The sequence below is a fragment of the Polypterus senegalus genome, chromosome 2, assembly GCF_016835505.1.
Source record: "Polypterus senegalus isolate Bchr_013 chromosome 2, ASM1683550v1, whole genome shotgun sequence".
NCBI classification, from domain to species: Eukaryota; Metazoa; Chordata; class Cladistia; order Polypteriformes; family Polypteridae; genus Polypterus; species Polypterus senegalus.
This window is the reverse complement of record NC_053155.1, coordinates 79317751-79333656: the sequence shown is the minus strand read 5'-3', so window position 1 is coordinate 79333656 and position 15906 is coordinate 79317751. Positions and strand designations below refer to the sequence as shown.

General features: G+C 37.4%; 1 protein-coding gene across 1 annotated transcript in view; it reads left to right on the top strand.

Annotated features, from left to right (window-relative positions):
• Positions 1-15906, top strand: part of mre11a (MRE11 homolog A, double strand break repair nuclease) — a 136740-nt gene that overhangs the window by 59167 nt on the left and 61667 nt on the right. Inside the window, exon 11 of the mRNA XM_039744061.1 lies at positions 2656-2782. Coding sequence (XP_039599995.1) covers positions 2656-2782 — 127 coding nt within the window. The remainder of the gene's footprint in view (positions 1-2655; positions 2783-15906) is intronic.

The window sequence follows — 15906 nt, the reverse complement described above, 5'->3', positions numbered from 1 at the left end:
TGCTATAAATCACATGCCCTCTATATAATCTTGGTAAGGGACCAGATACAATTAAATTCTGACATTTTCTTTTAGCTTTGGTGCATAGAGAGATGAAGTTCCGCTTTAATACCTCAGATTGCTGTAAATAAATATCATTAGTGCCGACATGCAGCAATAAGGTAGATGCTTCATTGTCGGCAACACGGTCCAATGCGGCCTCTATGCCAGAAATCTTGGCCCCTGCTAGGCATTTAACATTAACACTGCTGGTTTAACATAGTTTGGAATTCTAACATTCTGCACTATGGAATCGCCAATTATGAGCACTTTCTTATTCTCAGTTTCCACAGGCGCGCTGCGGAGTGCTGAGAATCTGTTCTGGGTCCGAATTGGTGACCTGGGTGCTGAGGGACTAAATTTTGGCTTCTTAGACCCCTGTCTTACTGCTACCCACTCGCCCTGTGGTTGAATTAGTGCAGATGACTTCGGCCGCGCACTGACTACAGTGGGTCCTGGAGAGACTAAATCCAAATCAGAAGTAGCCGAATTGTCTAAACAAACCGAGTCGATCCAATTTTCGGTTTGCCCTAATAGCTATCAGGTTCCTAACGCGGTCCTCCAATTCGCGTATTTTCCCAACTAACTCTAAATTAACTAAACACTTTTGGCAGGTGAAGCTGTCTACACTGTCGGCCGGAAAACCTGAGCTATACATGCTGCAGGGCACACAACATATAAACGTGCCTTTAACGGGCAGAGAGCAGATTGAACTTAATGTTTAGTGTTGATCTCATCTTCGCCGTTTTTGTAGGTGCTTCGGTGCTTTACGTGTTCAGCTGAATCACTAAGAGACTGTCGGCCTTAAGATTCTACCACCCGCTGAGCGATCAACTTTGATTTTTCACTGCCGGTTATTTCTCCTGGTCAGCTGCTGGCTTTACTTCTGTTGAATTTACTTGGGTGTTTGCGAAAGGCTATGTGCCTGTGGGAGACGCCGCCGCTCTGCTCTCCCTAATAGTACATAGACTTATCTTGCTGAACTGGAAGAATCCCACTCCACCACTTTCAAGTCAGTTGGTAACTGATGTTCTATACTATTTGAAATTGTAAAAAATCTAATTTTCAATTAGATGATCTGTTCAAATTTTTTTTTAAATATGGCATAATCTAATCAATAACTTTTTAGAAAAACTTCCATTTCGGGGAGAAATAAACTCTTACCTTCTTATGCACGTTTAAAGAGTAGCTTTGGTTGTTGACTCTCCTCTCTTTCTCTTGGGTAGAGGTTGAATTTTGCTTTGTTAGGTTTGACTTGGTTGTATGGAATGTTATCTGCTTCTAATTAAAGTCAATAAAAACATATAAAAAAAGACTTCTGATGCTTCAGGTCAGGCACAAATCTTGTTACAAATGGGTCACATGCACACTAGTGGCCAGAAGTTTGGAATTGCTCAGAAATGTTCAAATTTTTGATAGAAATGTAACTTTTTTAGCAATGTACCATTAATATGACTCAAAAATATAGCAAAGACGTTACTAAAATTGCAAATGACTGTTATTGCTTGAAATGACCAGTGTATAATGTATTATTCACCTGTGACTGCAAAGATCCATTTTCAGCAACCACTGTTCTAATGGTGAACTCTTCTCTTAATTACTAAACTATAATTAATCACGTTTAAATGCCAATTGGTTATTACAGAAACCATTGCAACTGTGTTAGCTCAGGCAAAACAGATTATTTGTTTAATAAAGAAAGTCAGTTGTATTTCCATGGGTTGAAAGGTACTGGAATTCCCAAAATTCAATTCAGAGGTAAAAATGGTCTTTATTTTAGAAGCACATGAATATATTGTTGTTCTTGAAAATAAAAATTGTTCAGTCTGACAGATTACAAAGAAGCTGAACATTTTGTACAAAAGCGTCTGCTACTTTTGAGAGAAGAGGGCAAACTGATTCTGCCCAGGGTAGAAAAAACAAGTGGAAATCCCAGATACACAACTGCACAAAAATGTTAAGTACGGAGTCTGTAGTTTGAGAAACAGATGCTTTACAGGTCCACAGATGCCTGCCTCCTTAATTACATGCATGGCAAACACCAGTGTCATCTACAACAGTATCAATTTCCATTAAAAACATGAAGATTTCTGTGTGATTCTAAACTTTTAACCACATGTGTGTATGTACATATCGTTTATTGGTATATACTTTTTTTGTAAAGTGCTTTAAGCTGCATCAGATATACTTTATTAGTTAGTATCATTAAGTAATGCTATCTAAAAATGCATGTTAGAAACTTTGTCTCAGATGTGAGTGAATTTGAAGGTATCTAAAATGAATATCTGAATACTTTAAGATAACTTTCTTGCATTTCAAGATATCATAAAATATCCTTTTACATTTTGGAAATATTCTGGAATGCATTTTGAGGTATTTTAAAGAAGACAAGATTTCCATCTAAAATGTATAAAAATGTGTATATATATGTATAAAAGATATATTTACAGGAAGTAATTTATAGGAGGTTTAATAGGGTAACATTAAATGCACAGTTAAAAATGTATTAGTTGACATAGTTGTATTTTGTTTTTGTTTTCTTTTACTATATTCACTTGTTATATAATATTGTCTCATGGCATACAGTACATGTAAACACACGTCTTTTTGACTAAGGTGGATTACAGTGGTGGATACGAACCCTTTAATGCTTTACGCTTCAGTCAGAAGTTTGTGGATCGGGTGGCCAATCCTAAAGACATTATTCACTTCTTCCGACACAGAGAGCAAAAGGACAAAAAAGGTAGGCTACAAAATGATAATTTTGCAAGTGATCCCGACTGTTTTATATGGAAGATATATTAATTTCATCTATACCAGTGGTCTGCAACCTTCACTATCAAAAGAGCCATTTTGCCCCCTCTTCCTCCAAAGAAAAATAGTCTGGAGCCGCAAAACATAACACAGCTTATAAACTTTTAAAAGTTTTAATCTTTTTTTAAAATTTGCTTACTGGTGATGTTTGTTGCCATTTTAATGGTCCTGTCCTTGACGGTCTTTGCAGAGAGAGGCATTTCTCTAATTTTCTGAACAATTTCCCGTTTGTCAGAGAATAGATGCTCTGATATTTTTAGGAACGATTCTTTCATGTATTCTCCGTCTGTGAACGGCTTACCCCTCAGCACAGCTGAGAAGAGCACTATAAGAGTGAAATGCTTAAGCCCTTCACTTATGCTTCTGCATGTGAGTTGATGGCTGCCACTGAATTATTCGGTTGTCGCTTTCAAGTGTACCGAATGGCCAAATATTTTACACCTTTGGAGAACCGCCAATGCCTCTTAAGCATCTTAGATTCAAGCATCTTAGATTCACAGGTGACAGTTTTAGTAGTGGACACTTTAATGTTTATGAATGTTCCAACTCTCAAAAGCTGGATGCGAAGTTATCGATGAAATCGGTTGTATGCTTACAACGCTTGACAGATGCCGAATGTCACTTCAACAACAAGTCCATGACAAATGCCAGCGGCAGCCTGTCTATGAACTTAATTTAAACTTAAGGTTTACACCGTGCTTTGTTTCCGCAGTAGCTGCACTTATGAATATGCTTGTATGCGTCACTCGCTTCATATTCTTTTGCTGCCTTCTCAATTGTAAGCACAGTCCTTCACCCGCAAATATTTTGCGGCAGCATTTCTATTGGATAGCTGCTGACGGAAAGCCTTATAGGGGCAGGCACAACTCCGCCTCACACGCCGACTGAGATGCTGGCTATAGCCATTTATATGGACGAAAGTAGGTTCCAGTTATGACCGTTATGCATAGAATTTCGAAATGAAACCTGCCTAACTTTTGTAAGTAAGCTGTAAGCAATGAGCCTGCCAAATTTCAGCCTTCCACCTACACGGGAAGTTGGAGAATTAGTGATGAGTGAGTGAGTCAGTCAGTCAGTCAGTCAGTCAGTGAGGGCTTTGCCTTTTATTAGTATAGATAATGTAAAAGTGATTCTGCCTTCCCTAGTCTTTGGTTCATCTGGATCTGAATTGGGAACTTGTTAAATATGAACTCTGTACCCTAATTAAAACTGAACCAAAAGAAGTATTTTATTAAACAAATGATAAACAAAACTAAAACTTGACTGAAACATGAAACGTTAACTCAGTTTAAAACCACATACAATTGCCAATGGGCTACTGTTGATCAATGTTCTCCCTGAAAAAATGTGCCTATGAGAGTGTGGACAGCTCTATATTTTAGCACTGAAAGTTTAAAAATGAGGAATAGCACAACAGTCTTCATCTCAGTAATCTAGTTTTAAAACCTAGCATGAAAATCCCATAGGTCAGTTCTATGAAAACTGCCCTTAAAGTGACCCACTTAGTTTGTCTTATGTTCACCCATCATAAATGATATCCGTACACAGTTTAATGATTATTTGCTTTGAAGTAATTTTGCTTTGAAAAACACAGTGAAGCAGTGATAATGTGAGTTCAAGCCATTCAGTCAAAGAATATCCCAAAAACTGGAGTTTAGGATAAATTAAGTCCACCATAGAGTTAACAAAAATTATAACAGAATATTTTGTAAAACAACAGTTTTTCTTTGCAATGATATGCAAAATGTACCTTGTTTAAAACAATTTCTGTAAAAAAAAAAACACACACACAAAAGTATTCACCAGTGTGCAAAGCATGTTAATTAACATGAACTTTGAATTAATAAATGGTATCAGTTTAGCCCCCATAATCAGAGTAACCCAAATCATTTTCTAATCCTTGCTCTCTGTTATTACTGTACATAACATTTTGAATGTGGTTGAGTGCTTTTGATAGTGATATAGCATTTTATTTTTATTTTTTTAAGAAAACTGTAATTGAGTCTGTTTTTGATTACACTAGATGATGTTTGGTTAGGCTCTGGTGGATCATGAATGAACGGTTGGATTAAAACGACTATTTATTAAGTTAATATATTATTGTACATTTCTGTCTGGCAGTCATTTTCGGAAGACTAGAATTTGACTATTTTTAGACTTTAATGCAAATGCTGAGTTTTGATTTATGACAATTTTAAGTCTGAATGATGTTTAATAATGATTTTTAATAATCTAGTTGTACGTTATCCAACCAAAGGTTTAAATACTGTACATATGCAAAACATTAACTTTTGAGTTTTTCTTCTTCAGTTGAATATCTGCAGAAAATGGTTTATGATGACTTTGATATGTATCGTTACAACATAAAAGTTCAAATTAAAAATACAGAATGGATAAATACATGTACAAATCTTTTGTCATGCAAGAAATTATGACCTTCAAAGGGATTGAATGGTTTTGAACACCACTGCAAATAGTCATTTTAAAAAATAAAATGAAACTGTGAACCATACCTACTTTCTAACATGGCTGAGGTGCATTAGTTCATAGATGCACATACAATACACTTAATTCAGTTATATCTGGGTGTGGTAATGATATAAATTATTATTTTGTTAAACTGTATTTGTTTAGACCGTAAGACAAAACAAGTTGGAAATGTTTTTTTTATTATTTGTTAGTTGCTCAATGTTGCTATGTGCAGCTTCTGCCAGCAGTTTAGGTTGACCTAACTCCCTATTTTTAAATGTAATGTTAAACTGTTTTGAAGCTACCTCAATTTATTGTTACATTGTAGGTCCAAAAAGTAAATATCGAATTTAAAATTAATGCTCGCAAATTGGAAATACAGATTTCTTTGACTAATTCCAAACTTAAGTTTTTAAAAATTTCAAAACATCATTTATCTTTTACCATTTAAATGTGTAAGAATAACTGCTGTTTATCTGAAAATACGAAAAATAAAATATGCCATTGTTAGGGGAAAAATGTTTTTGTCAATCCCCAGTTTACTTCAACAATATTATACAAATGCTGTCAGGACTCCAGCAAGTATATAAGAAATTTATTTAACAACAATGTCTAAGGGTCTTATTATGCATATCATTGGTATGCTAACAATTTTTGGTATGGACAAAGCTTTTATACAAGAGCATCCTTAGCATATTGATGATAGCATGCAAATTGTGGGCAAGTACATGTCTTTAAAAGATAAAGGACAATCCTGTTTGTTTTCCTTATTCAGCAGCTTTTCCGTGTGTATAATCTAGGTATTCTTAATTCCATTAATATCAATCACAATATTGTTTAAAAAAAAAAAACTCAATTAATGAAACACCTTTCCAGACGCAAGTCCAAGTGCAGACTGAAGTCAAGATGGTGGAAGGATCAGGGTCAAGGGGCCGGACCCAGGAAGTAATATCAGGTGTCTTCCTGTCGCCAGATATTAGGCTTGCCAGAGAGAAAGGAGGAAAAGCTTTTGGCAACAGCGCCAACTCTTGACTTAAGGGTGGAAATACTGTTTAAGTTGTCTCTTAAGTGCTTGTATGTGACACGACCCACCAGTCACCCCCTTAGGCTAGACTCATTTGATCAGGTGGCCAGAACTGACAGGTAACATATCTAAGAGTGAATATTGGCATTGTGGTGGACGGATCCTCATCGATGTTGGCCCTTGAACTTATATGGCTGTAGGTCCAAAAACTACCTCGTAACCCAGGGATTCAGCTGCTTGTGCAAGGTCATCCATTGTAAAGGTTCTTGACAAGAATGAACTCTCAGCTGAGAAGGTAGTACCTCAGCTGGTTAATGGTCCATTTAAGTGCCAAGGCTTTCTGTTCAGCTACCACATACCTGGTGTCTTGGTTCTATAATTTAGAGCTTAGGTACTGTACATAAGTGTGAGTAAAGGAGAGCTTGAACATGACATATGTGTTCCTCATAAGTGCTTGAATAGATTTCAAAGGCAAATATAAGCAATAGTGGCCACCTACCAGTCTTGCAGATTCTGAGGCTATGCGCATGAACTTGATGTCCTCCTGTGACATGATTTCTTCCTTCTCTTCACAACTGCACTCAGGAAAGTCTGTGTTATACTGTTGAAGCAACATATCTTCAATTTCTACTATTGACACATGATTGATTGAATGTTTAGACAGCTTACCTCTGTGCTTTATGAAGTCATCTACGGCCCACCGATTATCCATCCAAGTGCAGTTTTCACAGTGTGAGGTCCACCTGGTTTGCTAAGTATGGTTTGCCACAGCTCGAAGAACCCTTGGGGTGTTGATATCTATTAAAGATCAACTTAAGAATCTATGAATGGTAGGTGTACCTCCTCAAGATAAATCCACTTCTCAATGTCTTCTTGTCGTGGAATATTTTCTCTTCCCACTGGAATAGAAATCTGTGTATAGACCTTTGGCAAATCAATACGTTCATTATCATTGAGACCACAGATTTGCAAATCTGATAAGATAGAACACTTAGTTGGCACTTTTGAATCATCATTATGATTATTTACAGTTTTCAGGAACACTTGAGTTCTTCGTCCATGAAGGTTTAACCATCTCTGTAGGTTTTCAGTACAAATTGTTGCTGTACTACTGGAGTCTGTAAGGGTGCATGATTCTAAATACTTTTCGCTCTTCTTAGATTTTACCTAAATGGGGACTGTATGAAGTGCTTATTCTTTTCTGGCCCCTTTAAGGATGCAAGTCCCCTTCTCGAATTCCCCTTTAGTTGATGTTACCTCACTGGAAGTAGTTTTAGTGGATGTTGCTCCATCCTATTTTTTGATGTGCAAGATGCCTGGTGTTGCAAAGAACATATCTGACACTTAATTCTTTCTTTACAGTTCTTACCAAGGTGCCTCTGTTTGAGACACGAAAGCATAAACCTTTTAGATTTTAGATTAGATTTGTCTTTATGTGGAAGTACTTTGATTTTACTACATTCAGCAAGAGTTGCAGTCTTTTTGACTGAGGTTTCTCGAATCCCCTTTTCAGCAGTTTCGGTGATGCTTGTAGCAAAAGTACTCCCAGTACTCCCTTTTCTTTGGCGACAATTCAGGGGAGACTTACCTTTGTCAGTCTTTTCCTTTTTCTCTGTGCTACCTTATGGAACATTTCCATAAACGTGATGCATCAACATCTTAGCCGGTCGATATAGAAAAGTAGTTAGATCGTCAATATCTGCCTATTTCTTCTAGTTCATAAGCTGAGTTTTGCCACTTGTCTTGCAAAGAATATGGGAGCTTAGAGAGTATGGTATGGATGTTTGGATTGCTGTTGAATACATCATGGCTCCTTGCTTTGGCCATGAGTCCACACACTTATCAAGTAAGGTTGATAGCCTCTCAGGGCCTCCCCATCAGTCATTCTGCTTTGTATGAGGCCACTTCAATGCTTTATCTGTGTATGCATCAGCTATGAATATTTGGTTGCCATAGTAACTTTCAATTTGCTTTCTGGCCTTTGCATAGCCTTGACTTGGAGGCAGTCATACACAGCCCTTAACCATTTCCTGGGTAGGACCTCTGGTATATTGGATTAGGTAATCTAATTTATCTTGAGGGTTCTCTAACACACTGCCAACAGTGTGATCAAAGGCCCTAATGAAATCTGCATAAGACAACAGATCACCTACAAATAAAAGGGACCTGTCTGTGTGGTACTTGACCACGCAATACAGGAGCTTCCTTTTGTTTATCTTTTTGTTGGGCTAACATTTTAGCTATTTCACCGACTGCCTTCTGACATTCGGCTTGATTGTGCATGAGCATATCAAGTAGATCATGTCTGTAACTCTGCAGGTGGGTCCTCGCGTTAGTAGTAGGTTTTGCCAATCGTTCCTGCTTTTCTGCTTTAGACTCAGCCATGTGAAGAAGCCTTTGTAGGATTTTATCGAGTTCTGACTGCTCAAGTGTGACTGTCGATGAAGACGCTGGTGCCACAGCTCTTAGTTGGGATGATGAGCCGCATTTACTATTGAGAATGTGCTTCAACTGAAAGGTTTGTGGAACTCTGGATTCTGTGCTGACTCGAACTTGTAGCTGTAATTCTTTGAATTAACAAGCTGTTCATCAGGTGGACTTGCTAAAAAACTCTTCGTATCAGTAAGCCATGCTGCTGTAGTACAACTAAATTCATTCCGAATCTTAAAATTTTCTGCAGTCGGCGTTTTCTGTTTTTTGATTGCACTTTTTTTCTGACGAAAAAAAATACTAAAGTAACAAATTCAGTACTAACAGATTGCCTAGCTTTACTTGCATTTACCCAAAATTACCAAAGTTCTGCAGTTTTAGTTTGCTTCGTGGGATTCTAGCAATAGCTTGAAACATTGAAATGATTCCACAGACAAAATATCTTCCTTTTTTTAAAACTTCAGAAAAAATTCAAGGTAAAACAGTTCGCACAAAAATAAAGAAAAAGTTGGTATTGCAAAGTAAAGAAAAGTTCTGGTTTTAAGAATAGTTCTGTTTAAAGCTTGTATATCTTATTTGTTTCTTTAAGTTTTCTAATACAATTGAAGCATTTATAAATGGTCAGAAAACAGTATGCCTATCCCACTTACACAAACCGCAAGTGGGTCTTTCAATCCATGCTAGCAATGAGACTAATTCTAAAAAACTGACTTAATTAACACACTGTATCAGAAATATAGCTTAGAATGTTATATCTCATGTTAACTTACAGGGGGTAAAAGGTGATACCATAATCTATAGCTATGAAAGAAAATTGTATTCTATTCAAATTAAGCAAACACTAGTATGAGTTTAACTTAAAGTATTAACTTTCTAACTTTGGCTCTTACACTAGCAAATAACATCATTTGTGATATAACATACACAAATTATACTGAGCATTTGGATAGAGAGGAAGAGTGAAAGAGGAGGCAGAATGTCAGGTTAAGTTAAAAGCCTTCCTGAACAGAGGAGGTTTAAGTTGTTTCTTAAAAGAATGAATAGGGAGTCAGCTGGTCTAATTAATTTAGGAAGGCCATTCCAAGGTCTGAGCACTATACAGCTAAAGGCCCTTTCACCCATAGGGTACAGGTTATTATGGGACACAACAAGATTGCAGTATCAGAAGACCATAGTAGGTGAACATTAGCAAGTTTCTCAGCATTAGAAGAGAAGAGGAATGAGCAAACACAGGATGTTACAGAGGTGAAAGTAGGAAAGTTTCTTAATGTGGTTTATGTGGGCGGAATAAGAAAGGGAGGAATCAAAAATGACACCCAGATTCCTGGCATTAGAAGAAGGTCTGATGAGATTATCGTGAAAAGTGACTGAAAAGGAGCTCATTTTCTTAAGTTGCGCTTTAGTGCCAATTTTGTTTTGTTGCAGTTTAATTTTAAGGAGTTCTGCTCCATTTAGGTTTTAATTTTACTGTGGCAAATTCTGAGCTGAGAAAGCTCTGATGAAGTTTCGCTTTTAACTTTAAAATAGAGTTGAGTATCATCTTTATAAAAATGATAGCCCAGTCTATAGCTGCAAATAATATGGCCATTGGGAAGCATATGGATACAGAAGATCAGAAGGCTGATAAAAGAGCCCCAAGGAACCCTTTTTGTGACTGGTGCTGAACTGGATCTGCTGTTGCCAAGACTAACAATCTCTTGTCATTCAGATAGGATATAAAGCACTGGAAGGCAGTGCCAGAGATACCCAGCATTTTCTCCGTTCTGGACAGTAGAATGTCATGTCTGACAGTGTCAAATACTGCACTAAGATCGAACAAAATTAATATGCTGGTTTGAGTTTGCAGCCATAAGCAGATCATTAGTTACATGAAGCAGAGCAGTGTCACAGCTGTGCTGTGACCTGAAACCAGATTAAAAGGGTTCCCTCAATTTTAGAGGTTAAATAATTAGTGAGTCAGGAGATTACAACACACTCAAGAACTTTTGACAGAAAAGGTAAGTGAGAAATAGGATGAAAATTGTTAAGATTGTCAGCATCACGACCAGACTTTTTTAACAGTGGGGTTACAAAAGTGATTGTAAAAGTGGCTGGCACAAAGCCATTGCCAAGTGATGTATTTATTATTGTTGTAAAAGTTGGGATTATGGCATTAAGGCAGGATTTAAGAAGTGTAGTGGGGATAGGGTTCGCTATACAGGTAGTGGGCCTCATCTTTCAAAGCAGGTCATTAAAAAATGCAGACGTGTTGGGCGAAAATTTAGAAAAAGAACTAGATAGAGTGGGAAGACAGGGAAATATATAAATGGATGAAGGGTTTATGTTAGTTGAATAATTTAGAACTTTAATTTTATTGCAGAAAAAGTGGAGGAATTTTTCACAGACATTGGTAGTTGGACCAGATGTAGGCTGAGGTAGTTTATTAACTGCAGAGAACAAAACTCTTGTGTTATCATGGCCACTTTCTATTATTCTGATGTGTGTTCTTTGCTGCTGTGCATCCTTGTAAGCCCTTTGAAGGCCAGTCTTGCATGAGATTTTCTCAAGGTGTCGGCTGGCTGCTTTTGTAGACTGTAACTGAATTGTACCATGGAGCTGAGCACTTAAAGGAAACCTCCTTATGCTTTAACGGAGCTTTTTTATCTAGTGCTAAAAGAAGGGCTGTGTTATATTGATGAACAAGACTATCTAGTGTTGATGGAATAGTTGAAGACAGAAAAAGATCAGAAATTGAACTGGCAAGGATAATAGAACAGATATTTTTAAGGTTTCTGAAAGAAATTTGACGTTTACAGGTAAGAGGAGAGAGTGGTAATGAGACAGTGAAAAATACTGCATTATTATCATAGAGGCCCAAATCACTGCTATAAGTGTTGCTGACAGATAAGCCTGATATACAGATCAGGTCCAATATATGACCACCAGAGTGAGTAGGAAAATCAACATGTTGCACCAAGTAATAACAGTCCAGTAAAGATAAGAATTAATTTCTCAGCTTACATGTAGTAATGTCGATGTTGAAATCACCAAGAAGAATGACTCACTGCGAAAGGGAACTTAAATGGGTTAATGATTCAGTCACATCAGATAAAAAAGATGCATTGTATTTTGTGGAATGATAGAAACAATGAGTAAGACATTGTTATTAGCTTTAGAGCCAGACACTTGAAAGACAATGGGCAGTCAACTGTAATTCTTTTGATGTTTAGTTCAGTTCTAACAATTACTGTGACTCCTCCTCCCTATCTGAGCTGCTAGGCTCTTCGAAGTAAATGTATCTGGATGGTGTTTCCTCCATGAGATATGTAAAATTGTTTGTTTTTGCCAGGTTACTGTTAGGCAAAGCATGTCAAGTTTGGAGTCTGTAATGAACTCTGAAAGCACCAACACTTTGCAATTAAGGGATCGTGAGTTAAACAATGCAATATTAGCTGACGAGAGTTAATTGTGGATAGATCCATGATCAGAGTTTTTTTTTTTTTTAAATACTGCAAATTTGGCACGCTGACACACGTATTTCCAAAGCCAACAATAGGATGCTGTATTACTGAACAAATGCTGCCGATTAACTTTTCATTCGCAGTCAGGCAGTGGTGGCGACCTGGCCCGTGATGTAAATATTCAGGCGTCACACGATGCCAGTGTCTTTTAGGACATTCCAGTCTGACCATTTGCTCTGGGCAAACTGTTTAATATGAAGGAGTTTGTCACTAGAGTATTTTAGCAAAGTACAGAGCAGTATTTATCTGATAGTAGCAGAAATACAGCACAGCATGGTGGAGAAGAGTAGATGAGCAGGGTGGGGTGGCACAGATGAGTGGCGATAGCAAGCAGTAGGAAAAGCATAGTAGGAAATATTAGAAGATGCCCATGAAGATTCCAGAATTCGGAGGTTCCAATGTACAGCCACATACATATATATCACTGGGTATTATTGGTGCAAAATCGCCTCAGAGCCACAAGCCAGGTGGGAGTAAAATCAGATCATTAAGTATGTATAAAAGTAATCCAGACTAATCCAGTATTTCCATTATAATCCAGAAGACACCCCATCCCTGGCACCTAGATCGCCCCGGTGCAAAGAAATGTTCATTAGCCTCATCCCATGAACCACCGAAATATTCATTTGCTGAGTTGTTTTTGGCTGAGAACCCAGTCAGGCAAAGTCCATAAAGTCTGTAAAAATAACTTCAAGTCAGTGCAGTTCAAGTCAGATGCATCCATGAGCTATATTATAATACGGTACCGTGTCTGTCCAGGATTTTAAATCACTTTTAGCTCGCAAACCGTTTGACCTGAAATTTTTGGTACACATATACTACATGACATCTTCTGTCCGCATTCGGGGAGATGATTTTTATTACTCTTTTTTTAATTTTATTTTATTGTAGAGTCAACTATCGGCAGAGGGGCAGCTGTGTGGTGCATGCGTACGGGCACCATTATCATCCCTACCACCTTCGCTGTCACTTCCCCTTCCTCTTCATATCTTAAATTATTCTTGAGGCAGATTGAACATTTGAATCCTAAACATCCCAAGAAAGACTATGAAAACTATGAATGCTAACGCCAAGTGTATTCACTGCATGTTATCGTGCAGTGCACCATTACTGGTATATAATAAAATAAATGTGTAATAAGTGTCAATTTTAACAGTGTTTAGTGTTAACAGGGAGGAACCGCAGCAACATGCGTGCGCCAGCTTCCCCTACCTGTGTTTTTAAATGTGATGGTAGCAATATGTCTCAAAAAAGTTGGGATAGGGCCATGTTTACCACTGTGTTGCATCCTCTCTTCTTGTAACATCAGTCCGTAAACATCTGGGAACTGAGCAGACCAGTTGCTGGACTTTTGGGATAGGAATGCTGTCCCATTCTTGTGTGATATAGGATTCTAGCTTTTCAAAAGTCAGGGTGTCATCAGGATGGAAGCATACAGTCATATGAAAAAGTTTGGGAACACCTCTCAGCCTGCATAATAATTTACTCTGCTTTCAACAAAAAAGATGACTGTGGTATGTCATTTCGTAGGAACATCTGAGTACTGGGGTGTTTTCTGAACAAAGATTTTTAGTGAAGCAGTATTTAGTTGTATGAAATTAAATCAAATGTGAAAAACTGGCTGTGCAAAAATTTGGGTACCCTTGTAATTTTGCTGATTTGAATGCATGTAACTGCTCAATACTGATTACTTGCAACACCAAATTGGTTGGATTAGTTTGTTAAGCCTTGAACTTCATAGACAGGTGTGTCCAATCATGAGAAAAGGTATTTAAGATGGTCAATTGCAAGTTGTGCTTCCCTTAGACTCTCCTCTGAAGAGTGACAGCATGGGATCCTCAAAGCAAGTCTCAAAAGATCTGAAAACAAAGATCGTTCAGTATCATGGTTTAAGGGAAGGCTACAAAAAGCTATCTCAGAGATTTAAACTGTCAGTTTCAACTGTAAGGAATGTAATCAGGAAATGGAAGGCCACAGGCACAGTTGCTGTCTGGCAGGCCAAGAAAAATAGAGGAGCAGCATATGTGCAAGATTGTGAGAATGGTTACAGACAACCCACAGATCACCTCCAAAGACCTGCAAGAACATCTTGCTGCAGTTGATGTATCTGTACATTGTTCTACAATTCAGCGCAATTTGCACAAAGAACATATGTATGGCAGGGTGATGAGAAAGAAGCCCTTTCTGTACTCACGCCACAAACAGTGTCGCGTTTTGTATGCAAATTCTCATTTAGACAAGCCAGATTAATTTTGGAACAAAGTGCTTTGGACTGATGAGACAAAAATTGAGTTATTTGGTCATAACTAAAAGCACTTTGCATGACGGAAGAAGAACACCGCATTCCAAGAAAAACACCTGCTACCTACTATCAAATTTGGTGTAGGTTCCATCATGCTGTGTGGCTAGTTCAGGGACTTGGGGTCCTTGTTAAAGTCGAGGGTCGGATGAATTCAACGCAATATCAACAAATTCTTCAGGATAATGTTCAAGCATCAGTTACAAAGTTGAAGTTACGCAGGGGTTGGATATTCCAACAAGACAATGACCAAAAATACAGTTTGAAATCTACAAAAGCATTCATGCAGAAGTTGCTGCTTTGAAAGCTCAGCCAATGATAAACAGAAATCCAAAGAATTAAGAGGGGTTCCCAAACTTTTTCATATGTTGCTCTAAAACCTGTATATGCCTTTCAGCATTGATGGTGCCTTTCCAGATGTGACAGCTGCCAATTCAATAGGCACTGATGCACACTCATATCATCAGAGGTTCAGGATTTTGTACTGAGCACTAATACAAGCCGGATCGTCCCTCTCCTCTTTAGTATGGAGGGCGCAGCATTGATGTTTTCAAAAAGAATTTCATACTTTGATTCATCTGACCACAGAACAGTTTTCCACTTTGCTTCAGTCCATTTTAAATCAGCTTTGGCACAGAGAAGACAGTGGCATTTCTGGATCATATTCACATATAACTTCTTCTTTGCGTGATAGAACTTTAACCTGCATTTGTGGATGGCACAGCGAACTTTGTTCACAGACAATGACAATGAACATTACTCTGAAATTGTTCCACAATTTGTAGATGCAGTTTTTTGCAGATTGATATACTTCTGCCCATCTTTACTTCTGACAGACTCTAGATCTGTAAGATGCTCTTTTTATACCATATCATGTTAGCTGACCTGTTGCCTTAACCTTAACCTTAATTAACCTTATTATTTGCAAAATGTTCCTCTAGCTGTTTCTTTTTGTACCACTTACTTTTCCATCCTTTTGTTGCCCTCCTCCCAAATTTTCTGAGACATGTTACTGCCATCAAATTTAAAATGAGGTAATATTTTTTCATGAAATAGTTAAATGTCTCTTGTTTCAATGTATTATATATTTTCTGTGTTCAGTTGTGAATAAAATATGGGTTTATGAGATTTATAGATTATATATATAATATATATTAGGGTTGGGAATTAAAAACAATTAACTAATCACATAAATGTATGTAATTATTCACAATTAATTGCATTTTACATTAAAACAAGTTAATTTAATAATTACATAAATCATGAAGTAAATACACACTGAATCACTAAATGAATATAGAATCAACACAATGGAATTAAAAAAAATGAAT